Source organism: Schistocerca piceifrons, chromosome 8 (assembly GCF_021461385.2).
Source record: "Schistocerca piceifrons isolate TAMUIC-IGC-003096 chromosome 8, iqSchPice1.1, whole genome shotgun sequence".
Taxonomy (NCBI): domain Eukaryota; kingdom Metazoa; phylum Arthropoda; class Insecta; order Orthoptera; family Acrididae; genus Schistocerca; species Schistocerca piceifrons.
Genome location: NC_060145.1, coordinates 372,847,154 through 372,860,085, shown reverse-complemented (window position 1 = coordinate 372,860,085; position 12,932 = coordinate 372,847,154). Strand labels below are relative to the sequence as shown.

The following is a 12,932-nucleotide window of genomic DNA, read 5'->3' as shown; positions in this document are numbered from 1 at the left end:
AGTAGTAGCAGCAGATGCTGAGCCAACAGGATGCCCTGTAGTGGTAGCACCTGCAGCAGTTGACTGATACACAGTCATTTAGTTTAGTTTCCATTTTTTCATGTACTTGTGTGAAGAAATACACTGTACCTGTGTATTTTACCATATAAACTAGTTTTTATGAAGTTAATCTAAGTTATTGATTTTCCATAAATCTTAGTACATATCTTTGTGTGAGATGGCTTCTTCATATACTTGTCCACTGCCAGAAATCCCACACCACAGGTCACATGATTACATTTAAATCTCTTGTTAGTACATGATGTATAGTTTAGATCATTGCTTTGGAGTTTGCATATTTATTTTGCAAGATACTTTTATGTAAGCAAAGTTTCTACTAAAAAGTAAGTGTTGATATATCCATGTTCAGTAGAAAAATTTATTTCTGGTTTAAGAGTTTGCAGATCTTGCAGTCTCAGGCTATAGTGAGAACTCTGCAGAGCAGATTTTAGTGTTTGTTTATTCTGCTTATTATATTTTGTGTGCACTCAGTAGCACCACAGTCAGATAATGTTCTCTTTTGTCTTCTGATACACAACATTTGACTGATTCATCCTCACTCGAGTGGCAGATAGTGGTGGGTTTTCTGTTCATTCTACAAAAGGTGAAAGAGGAAAAAGGCTGCACGGTGGCTCCTTACATCTTAGGAACAGGTACTAGGTGCTACCCAGTGCTGATAATACTTCTGAGTCAACCAGCATGGGATGCCTCTCCAGTTGCGCCATTGGCCTATTTTCCTGCCCAGTCCTTAGAATTGCAGAGGGCAGATATACCAGTCATTGGGAGCTCCAACATCAGGCAGGTAGTGGAGCCCCTCAGGGAATAGCATGTAGGGCAGGAGAGAATGTCATTGTGCACTTGCTATCTTTGCCACAGGTCTCACCTGTGATGCAGAGTAGGATTTACAGTGTCTATTGGGCACACTGGGTGCAACCAGCTGGGAATAGTGACATATGTTGGCATGAATGACGCCTGCTGCTTGTGTTCTGACACCATACTTGGTTCCTTTTGGTGAATGGTGAATTAGGCAAAGGCAATGAGCATAGCATACAGGTTGCATGCTAAGCTGACTATGTATAACATCACACTCAGGGTTGATCACAGTCCTCTGGTTTGGAGCAGAGTGCAAGTCTAAACCAGAGGCTCTGTACGACTCTGTGATAGTATCTGAGAAAATTTCTCAATCTCCGATACTGGGTGTAAAATTATAGGGTTCCCATTTGTAGGTGAGCTGCAGCTGTGCACTGCACGCAGAAAGCACCTATTAGGATAGTTAGTTAGAGAATCTACCTCCCCCCCCCCCCCCTCCCAGTTTGGGATCAGAGATTAATTGCCTGCTAAAATAAAAGTTACACCAGTCACACTATTCTCAGAGAGTCTCCAAACAGAAATCTTTCATAACTAAGCTCACTCTGTCCATCCATGAGATGCACAGCACTGTAAAGAATGGTGCTCAAGTTGATCACTGCCACTTAATGAAAAATATGTGAGCTTACCAAGTCTTCCTTGCAGATAAAACTCAACACATACATAATGGAACATAATCGGCACATGGAAATGTAATTTACAGGGTATCTCAAGGAAGTGTGATGTGCCCATTACTGTTATAATGTATATAAATGATCTAGTACAAAGTGTTGGAAGTTCTTTAAGATTGTTCACAGATAATGCTGTTGTGTATAAGAGAGCAGCAGTGTCAGAAAACGATACTGATTTGCAGAATGACCTGCAAAGGGTTGATAAATGTTGCAGGTCCTGGTAGTTCACCCTGAATGTAAATAAATGTAACATACAGCACATACAGACGAAAAGAAATTCATTACTATACAATTACACTATTGATGACAAATTGCTGGAAACATCTACCATAAAATATGTAGGAGTAATTACCCAGAGTAACATTAAGTAGAGTGACCATATAAAACATGGTAGGAAAAGCAGCTCCCAGACTGAGATTCATAGGAAAAATCTCAAGGTAATGTAACTCATTGGAATCCTTGCCAAATAGAACTAATCCAAAAGATAGAGAAGATCCAACAATGAGCAGTGCAGGAGCGTGACAGGTTTGCTCAAATAAATCCAGTTGCAGATGCTACGAGAGAGGTGTTGTACATCACAGAGAGATTTGCTATTGAAATTTTGAATGAGCACTTTCTGGGAAGAGTCAGACAACATATTACTTCCTTCCACATACACCTCATGAAATGATGGTGTTGAGAAAATTTGAGAAATTAGAGCTAATGTAGAGGGTTATTGACAATCAGTCTTCTCACACACCATGCATGAGTGGAACTTGAAAACACGGATCAGTTTGTAGTGCCAGGTGTACCCTCCACCACACACTGTTCTTAGGCTTGCAGACTATGATGTATATTTAGATGTGACAGTTATATTATTTGTAAGGCTCACTGTTGTGCCTTCAGCTGTCTTGAGCCTAGCGGTTTCACCAAACACACCATGTGCGGATGTCTGTTAGACCTCTGCAGGGAATAATTACTCAGTATGGCTGGCAGATCAGGCCACTAATATTTTGTTATCGAAGTAATAGTTAAGCTGATCTCCAGTGCAACTATTCTGGAAGTGAAATTTCATTTAAAACTATGTTTGGTGATATGTCACTGTGTAAGGTATTACTTAAAACACTTGCAGTCCTTTGTAGCGCCGTTTTTATAACTGTAATTACGAGGGTGGTTTGAAAAGTTCTCATAATGGAATAGAAAAAAAGTACTTGCATCACAGAAACTTTTTTTATTTTTCAATGTAGTCTCCTTGTAGATTAATGCACTTGGTCCAACAATGTTCCAGTGTCTTGATCCCATCTTGAAAATGAGTTTCTTCCAGGCCTGCAAAGTAGTTGTCAACTCTGGCTATCAATTCTTTGTTTGAAGTGAATATTCGTTCACCAAGAAAAATTTTTAGTTTTGGGAAGAGATGAAAGTCTGATGGAGCCATATCAGGTGAATAAGTCGGGTATGGCAACAATTAGTACCTTAGTTTGCGTAATTTTACCATGGCGATGGCACCTGTGTGTGCCAAGAGTCATGGCATCCATCTTTCAGATAATTTTTTCATTTCCAATTCTTCAGTTAAAATGTGAAATACTCTTTCAGATGACAACAGGCAAGCATGAGCAATTTCACGCACTTTCAATCGGCGATCCTCCATGACCATTTTGCACTCTTTCACAATGATTTCTGGAGTAGTGATACATCTTGGCTGACCACTGCGCGGATCATCATCTAAGCTCTCCCAACCAAATTTAAATTCATTTGTCCACTTGATAACAGTTGAATATGAAGGAGCAGTGTCTTCTGGAAATCGGCATGAATGTCCTTTGCTTTTGTACATTTCTTTACGAAGTACTTAGTCACTGCTCGAATCTCGATTTTTTCCATCCTCGCAAATCACTATGTGGGAACAACAACAGAGCCACCTCACTGCCACAGATCTCTTCCAAAAGCACTGGCATGCCACATGTTTGCAGGCAACAGACCAATGAATATCATGTGAACAACTCATTGCACTAGCACTGACTTCTCACGGTGATTCGGAGAACTTTTCAAACCGCCTCATAGATGCTGGATTTCACATGTTGACATGTTCAGTAAAATGCAGAGAATGAGACACTCTGGGGTAATAGTTGCTGAGAGTTTTAGCTGTCAAGGAATTCATCAGTTTTCCTGAGTTGGTACTGAAAAGCAGCACCTACCATCGTGGTCTCAGCCAGAATGTTGCAATGTCTCAATGTAGCAGTGCTTCATGTCTTATTATCTATATTTTTATAACACTGTTCGTCTTTCAAAATATACTTTACTCTTTTTTATTTCTTTGTCTCCATTTTAAGTAATAAATTAACCGTAACTTTATGAATTGTCAGTTACTGTTTAAGGACTTTGTCATGAGGCTCTTGGAAATTGGTTTGTTAATATCCTACACATCTAGAGTGTTAGTAAAACTTCATTGAGTTTTAGTGTGCATGTGTGTGTGTGTGTGTGTGTGTGTGTGTGTGTGTGTGTGTGTGTGTGTGTGTGTGTATGTGTGCGTGGGGCACCAGTGTTGGTTTAATTTGAATGTTATGCTCTGGCATCAGGAAATACACTGTTTCATTTCCAGTGTCTTTATAGCTGAACTAATAACAAGAAAGATAAGATATGCAGAGTCAGAAAGTTTTCACCAATTACTTTAATACACAAAAGTAAAATCTTTATAATAGACACCCAGAGTAACACCTATCCTTCTATTGTCAAAAATCATGATGCAGATCTTAAGAAACAACATTACAAACATTTTATTACTTGCCACATCTTAATCTAAACTCTTCATTTACTGCTTGTGTGTCTCTTACTTTAAATTTCATCAACTCCATTTAGAAACTGACAGTAGAGTAATTTGTCATTGTACAGGTATATGGCAGCTGCAAAGCACATGGGTAAGGTGTTGGTGGCTGTGCGAGAGGAAGAACAAGAAAAAGTGGTTCGTCCTGCAATTCTCGAGATAGATGCTGAACCACGTTTTTATTGCAAGCCTGAATTCACATACATCATTGTTGGTAAGTAAAAGTATCATCACTTAAAGCTTGAAAATGTCAGTCATTTTGTTTAAATACTGATCTACTGTCCTAGTTAACCAGAACTGAAAATGTAGAACAGTTGATGTATGTTTGAAGTAGAGACACATGATCCCTTGTATTGGAAGTGACAATAAATTTGATCAGTACAATACTGAAAAAAGGTGCTCAAGTTAACAAATTCCCAAAGTTTTGAAAGCTAAATCACACTATTCTGCAAAATTTGAATTTATTAGTGGACAATCCAAGTGACTGACTATAATGATGATAGTCACTGCATTGCCAGATGCTCAAATACTGTTCTGCAAAATTGGAATGTAGTAGTGGACAAGCCAAGTGATTGACTATGGTGATGGCAGTTGCTACATTGCAGATGAGAGAATATGAAAATTGAGAGAGGACAAGGGAAGTTCTACACTCTCAAAGTCAATGGTAAGGAAGAGAAATATAGTTGTACCTGATGTAAGTTACATGTAGATAATGCAAAAATATTAAAGAAGGAATTGTGGTTTATTCATCTTATGACTACATTTGCAATCGATGGGACAGAAGATATATCAAAAATTTATAATATAGATACAGTGATTTTTACACTTATAAATAATAGTGCTAAAATAAATAAAAATGCTGTAATGATATTTCTTGAGATATGTATCACACTGTATCAAGCTCAAATTTCCAGTTTGTTCTGCATGAATTCATCCACTGAGTAATAACATTTTGGTGTTAGTGCTCCTAACAGCTTTCTTCTAAGTGTATCTAAATTGATCTACATTAACTTGTTCCATTTTAATTTATTATAAATTTTCATCCACGGTTCAAAACAACAGCATTGATGCCTTTGTCCACAGGTAGGATTACAAGGTCAGATTTTAGGTGATGAACTGTGGTTCTTTCTGCAGATGTATGGTTAGTTTGCATGTTGAGGCATTGGGGGAATGATGGTGAAGCAAGGTTCGAGATTAAGAAATTCTGGAAAGGTATTGCAAGGAGGTTTGGACTTGATTGGTATGATTTTGCCTGACTATGTTGGTGAGGGCTAAGGATCGGTGGAATCTGAACAGATGAACATCATTGTGGAAGGAAGGGTGGCAGTGGGAGATGGGTAATTTGATGGTAACACCATTTGGGGGGATTCCAGGAGTCAACAACAACATAAGAACAGTATGCGAGACTGGGATCTGGCTAGGGATAAGGATACTTTTCTGTATTGATGCAGATGGAAGGAGCAAGGATCCATGGTTGTGGAAAACACGCGAAAAAATACATAAATAATGTAGAATTACATCCAAAAAAATTCACTAACATGCACCCAAATATGTGGGAAAATTCAGGAAAATGATGAAATAGGGGCATGCAAGATGAAACCTGAGAGAGTGGGAGTAAAGTGAAAGGCGAAAACCCACAAAAAATGCGTGAAGTCATGATGAGATCAGAGAAAAGATATAAATAAATAAATAAAGTAAATAAAAATATTTTACTATGGGTTGCACTCTGAGTGTGGATAAGTGTGAATAAGGGGCACAGTAAATTTGACTGGATGAGGTGAAATTAGTAGTTGAGAACTGGGATGGAATGGAGAAGAAGTAGGGGCTAAGGAGGGGTTGGTAGGATGAGGTACAAGATCATGTGGAACTGGAAAGGTTCAGGAAATAACACACGAAAATATGGGAGAGTGACGCAGGGAGAGTGATCAGTTTGAAGGCATAGGATTAATGATATCAGGGGAGTAATGTGGAACGTAAGATGCTGCAACAACAATCAACATGATCCTGCAGAAGTCTGTTGTGCACGGCTGAGACAGTTGATACAGTGTGGCTTGTAAGTAGAGCATGCAGTGTGGTTTGTAAGGTGACAAGAGAAACACAGGAGAGAAGAGAAAGAAGGACCGGGTTGAGTCCAGTAATGCATTAGGAAATAATAACAAAGGAAATCAGCACTGGGCAAGGATGGAAGACGAGCAGTCAGAAAAAATCAAACAATGAGAAATCTATGTCATGTCATGCAAGCTGAATTCAACTTGATGACCAGCAGGGTTAGAGCTGTTATAAAATTTCATGATTTGCTATCTGTCCTGGTGTTGCAAGTTTAATGGCCAGCAGTGTACGATATGAAGTTCATGGTTTAAACAACTTAATATTGAAAATTCTTTGAAGTCCGAGACATCAATGTTGTCTGCATGAAGGCTGATTTCCAACATCTTTCCACCCTCTGCACTAGCACACACCCTATGCAGCCAGTAACATTTGTTATAAATGTACAAGGTGTCGCTGTAAAAGAATGGGGCTGATGAATGTTCAATAGCTATGAAGTGTGGTGTCTTCTCTTTCAAATGTGTCAACTCTGGTGTCAGTAGACAAATCACTGTGGGTATGGACTTCGTGTAAGAGCTGTTATTTTCCTTTTCTGGGAAAATAATAACAGAGCAGTGAATTGTTTGAAGTTTCAATGAAGCTGGGAAAAACTGCTACTGAAATGTATCTGATACTAAAAGAAGTGCATGAAAAAGACTGTTTACCCCCTACGCAAGTTTTTGAGTGGTTGAAGCATTTACAAGATGGCCAAGAAAATATTGAAGATTACTCATGACCAGGATGACATTCAACATCAAAAATGAATGAAAATATCAAAAAGCAGGTAATCTGATTTGATTTGAGCATTAGTTGAGTATTTGGCCTACTGCTGAAACTGTAGGAACTGACAAAAATGTATAAGCAAATTTTGCATAACGAATTTGGCATGAGAAAATTAGGTGCAAAACTGTAGTAAAAAAATTCTCACACTCAAAAAAATTTATGCTCATGATAATGTTTGAATTGACACTTTGAATAGCATTGAAAATGATCTTAATTTCTTGGAACTCTTTTCAAGAAATTAGGATCATTTTCAACATGTGAGAAATCTTGGTTCACTAATGATCCAGAGACTAAGCGCCAATCCATGCGTTCGAAGGGCCCAACTTCAGCAACAGTGAAAAAAAGCTCAAATGAGGAAATCAAGATTCAAAGTGTTGATTTTTTCTGAAATTTATGGAACTGTGTATTGTAACTGGATTCCTGAAGGTCATCTATTAATCGACATTACTGACTAGATGTTCTTGATCAACTCCATGAGAAAATAAATAGAAAATAACCTGAATTGTGGAAGAGCAAGTCTTGCATACTGCATCAAGACAATGCACTAGCTCATACTACATTGTCTGTTGTGGAGTTCCTAGCAAAGTAAAGCATCCCAGTGTTAAACTGCCCACCCTATTCATGTGACATCACAGCATGTGAGTTTTACCCATTCCCCATGATCAAACCTGTGTTAGAAGGAACAAGATCTCAGTCTGTTGAAGCAGTGAAAGAAAAAATGGCAGGTGCCATCAAAGAGCTTACACAAGAAGACTTCCAGCACTCTTTTCATGTATGGAAAATTCACATGGAGCATTGTAGGGTTAGAGAAGTATTGAGGGTGACAATAACTAAGTATGTATGTTTTTGAAATAAAAAGTTTTACAGCAATAGTCCTGTTATTTTATAGTGAAACCATATGTTGTATTGTTAGCAGGAATCACTGGTATAATGTTAACAAATGTAAAGCTGTTATTAAATACAATAAGTACTCAAAAATAAAACAATGGTATTGTGAGTATCACATGCACAAATACACAACAATTATGAAATAAAAGAAGTAACAAAAATAATTACTTGTGAGCATTGTACTCTCATATTTTGCATCATTCTGAAAGAACTTTTAGTAACTAATCATTAATTTACAACAGTGTTATACACCCAAGGACAGCTGGGAATTCTTTAAAATTCTGGAGCTTTCTCATTGTTTCTGTTTGCTGTTAAATTTTTTATAATTTTGAATGGTAAGAACTGATAATCTAATTAGCACTTTACTGCAGAATAATACTGCAGCAATAAAACATAACCAGAGAATAACATTGGAATAAAACATTGGTTGCAAAGAACATATGCCATTTACAGCAGCAAAACACAGTGCACACAAGTGTCTGTTGACAGCAAAATGTGTCAAAGGCTTTAAGATGAAAACTGTGCAATACTCCATAACAACAAACTGCTTTCCTTAAGTGTGATGTCACAACTGTGTACATTTCTAACAGATCGCAGGAGAATATTGGAAATGGTGGTTCAAGAAGTGTTGCTTTCACGGTAAATTTCCTTTCATGCAAGATGAATTATGCTACATATGAGAATGTGCAATGAACTTCTTAAATCATGGGACATTTGACAGCCAGCCTTAGCTTTTCTTGTAATTATGCTGTATGTATATAAATTTAAACCATTAGCTTTTCCTATTTGTGTGTTCATGCTGCTTAACAGTGATGTCGCTATGGGCCGACTACGTCACATGTCCTCTGAATATCTGCTGTCAGCGGCTGGAGAAATCACATGACATGAGCTATGATTGGCTTACAAAAGCTCATTGCGCAATTCAATCACAATATCAATGCTTCAAAAGCTGCCATGCTGTATTTAGTGGAATTCATATTTAAACTTTCACAAAGTGAAAATATGCAATGTACATGTGGCTGTGCATCAAATATCCTTCCGAAACAAATAATTTCTTGCTGGGTTTCATTTCCTAAAGTGCCAGGAAGTTCTACGCCAGTGTATAAAACCTTTATCATTCAAATCACTCATAAGTTTCACAGTTCCAATGGAAAGTATGTTGTCACTTAACACAGAAAAAATGTATGTTCGCTTGGGGTATAGCATATTATCATATGGGGAAAAAAACATGTTTTTAACTGGGAAACCTGGGAAAAATTCAAGATTTTTTTGCTTGCCTGCAGACACATCTGTCCAAGTAATTCAGCCATTCAAGGGTGGTGAGAAATATAAAGAACAACAATAAAATGAAATGTAAAAAATTCATTGAATATTTTAAGATTACAAAGAATTTTTAGACAAGGAAGATGTGTTTTATTTATTTTCCCTTTTTGCTGATAATGATATTAAAGAACATTCCCATATGCAATTAGCTGCTCACCATTCAAAGCTAATAATTTTGTGAAGAAATTTTCAGCATAGCAGTTATTCTGCAACTAATTCTTGAGGCCACATTGAATCCATCATGCAAGATTATCAAATAGAATCAATTAATAAGAAAATTAAGTCGAAAAAGTGATAGGAACTGCACTGCCTGATAGAAACGTGAAAGAACAAGGGCGCTTTCTAGTTGTTGCTAGCAACCTGTCCCAGCTTTGCCCGGGTACCACTAAATGTCTACAACCAGCTGACTTGTCTGGTATAGCAGTAATAAAATATAGACACAAAACTTCCTTGAGAATCAGACTATCTTTTACTGAAAACTGTATCCAATTCCCTACAGTATTTCCTGAGATAAGTCCTCATATCCTCATGTACTGACAGTATGTAATTTATAATATGTGTAGATGAAAATAATTTATATGGATGTGTAGATTCCACTGATAGTAATTTAATGTGGCTTATTGACCTGGTGCAAATATTTCACATGGATGTCCACAGTGACTTGTGTGCTCCTAACCTATCCCAGTTGTCCAACTGAAGAGAGAGGATCTACAGTTTAGTGTGGCATCCAAACCATGTGTCATTTCTGGCAAACATACAAGTCATCGATGGCTAATGCTAGGTTAAAAGGCATGTTAAAAAGTCCATGGTCTGACTGGGATTTGATCCCCAGACCTTTCATTTTCGAAGCATGTAATTTACTGCTACGCCACCAGGCGCGACACAGATCTGATAAGGCTTCGCAGCTCTCTTGAGTTGCGGTGGCTTTTTACTGCTTTTCCCTCCTCTGTATGTGACTAGTTTGTAGCTCCTATCATTGCCATGTGATGTCACTTCAAAAGTCAATTAAATATGTACTAAATAATAATACATATATTATATATTCATCATTATTTAGTGATAATAAATTATACACATGGACCTTCCTCATGAAACACCATATAAATCCCTGCAGTAGTTATTGGGATTAGCCCTCACATACAGCCAGAAAGCATAGCACAGGACTTTAATTTATTATATGTATATATTGATTATGGCCTTGCCACAGTGGATACACCAGTTCCTCGGAGATCACTGAAGTTAAGTGCTGTCTGGCATGGTCGGCACTCGGATGGGTGACCATCCAGGCCCCCATGTGCTGTTGCCATTTTTTGGGGTGCACTAAGCCTCGTGATGCCAATTGAGGAGCTACTTGACAGAATAGTAGCGGCTTTGGTCAAGAATACCATCATAACGACTGGGAGAGCGGTGTGCTGACCCCACACACCTCCTATCTGCATCCTCCCCTGAGGATGACACGGCGGTCAGATGGTCCCAGTAGGCCACTTGTGGCCTGAAGGCAGAGTGCTTTTTATATAGTGATTAACTGGAAAAACCTCATACAGAAATATGAAAAGTATACAAAGAGATAGATGGCCGGCTTGTATTTAGCTCAGCTCAGTACACCCACAATAGTCACACATAACCGATGTTTCCCTCCCTTTTTTCTTCTCCCTGATGATGGAAAAACTCTCCAAAAACTAGGTTTTATTTATTTTCACTGGTTTTGTGTGACTGTGGGCTATACTGATCTAAGATAAGTACTGGCCAGACCATGTGCCCTCAGTTTGTTTTTCACAATATGTGTAGATTAGAAATCAGTGTATTTATGCTACAGATACAAAACAAAGTTTCTGTCTCTACCTCTAATGACCTCATTGTTGATTGGAAGTTAAACCCCAGTCTTCCTTGCTTCCCCCTTCCCCCAAATGAAAAGTTCATGCTTATATACACATTGTTATGTCTTCTTCTTCTCTTAGGAGGTCTTGGTGGTTTTGGATTGGAGTTAGCTGATTGGCTAATCCTGAGGAGAGCCAAAAAGCTTGTACTCACATCAAGGAAAGGCATCAGCAATGGATACCAAGAGTCAAGGCTCAGATTATGGCTGAGTTATGGTGTCAAGGTAATTGTATCCACAGAAGATGTTACAACACAAGAAGGATGTTACAAACTTTTGACGGAATCAAACAAATTAGGTCCAGTTGGAGGCATTTTCAACCTGGCAGTGGTAAGTCAAAATGAAATTTCATTATAATGAACATTTTTGGTAATTGTAAAATAATTAAATAATATCAACATCCAACTTTAAGCAATGGAAACTCCAGGTAAGAATATCAACAATGTAGGAAAAGATGGATTGCTACTTACTGTAAAGAAGACACATTAAGCTGCAGACAGACAGAATTAAAAGACACTTGCATAAAGCTTTCGGTCACAGCCTTCGTGAGTAAAAGAGAGAGCATGCCATTCATACACACAAGCAAGCACACCTCACGCACACATGACTGCCAACTCCAGCATCTCAGGCTGGAATGCAACTTTCACAAGGGATGCAAGCAGCAATCCACAGGGGGCAGGGAAGGGGAAAAGATAGTTAGTTAGTTAGTTATGTGTTCCATTGATCAATAGCATGGAAAAACCGTTATGATGTGGAACGTGTCAAATGCACAACAAATGCGTACAGACCATTCCCTTAAATGTCACAAAATCCATATATTATATCTCCAGATTTATTTACTCATATTCAAGAATTCATCTATGGTATAGAAGGAGTTGTCAAGGCGGTATGATTGTTTTTGAAACTATTACTGTTGTCTGTCAGACATTTTATTTCATCTGATAATTTATCAAAAAGTTTTATAGCAACATATTTTAGCCCTTTCTGTGCCAAAGATAGGTTAAGTAAACGACAGTGTAGGTCTTTCTTTTTTCTGGTATTGTAATCATGAATGTCGCTGTTGATTTTAAACAGGTCCATGTTGTTGAGAAAAAATTTCATTATGGAGAAGTGTACTGTGAAGCAGTTGTAAGAATTCCTAACCTTTTAAACAGATGCCTACAAGATGTGTGACTATGAACCCCACACATTATTCTAACTACTTCCTTTTGAAGAGTGAATACCTTTTGCCTAAGTGTTGATTTGCCCCAGAATATTATTCCGTATGACATCAGAGAGTGGAAGTATGCAAAGTATGTTAGCTTATTAATTTCCACATCCTCAAAATTGGCAACTATTCTGACTGCAAAAGTTGTTGAACCTTGTCGCTTTAGGAGATCCAAAATATGACTTTTCCAATTAAGATTCTCATCTAATTGTACACCCAAAAACATAGTATGCTCTACCCTGGCTACTGTCTTCTTTTGCTGTGTTATGTTTATTGAAGGAGTTATACTTTTTGCAGCAGAAAATTGGATGTACTGTGTTTGTTCAAAGTTCAGAACAAGCCTATTCGCAGAAAACCAATTAATAACTTATCCAAAGACCTTATTTGTATCTTTTT

The 12,932-nt window shown here is 37.8% G+C and overlaps 1 protein-coding gene across 1 annotated transcript in view; it reads left to right on the top strand.

The window, feature by feature from the left end:
- LOC124711917 (fatty acid synthase-like) overlaps positions 1 to 12,932 on the top strand; it is a 436,120-nt gene that overhangs the window by 327,672 nt on the left and 95,516 nt on the right. The window contains exons 29-30 of the mRNA XM_047242172.1: positions 4,443 to 4,588; positions 11,412 to 11,659. Of these exons, the coding sequence (XP_047098128.1) occupies positions 4,443 to 4,588; positions 11,412 to 11,659 (394 nt within the window). The remainder of the gene's footprint in view (positions 1 to 4,442; positions 4,589 to 11,411; positions 11,660 to 12,932) is intronic.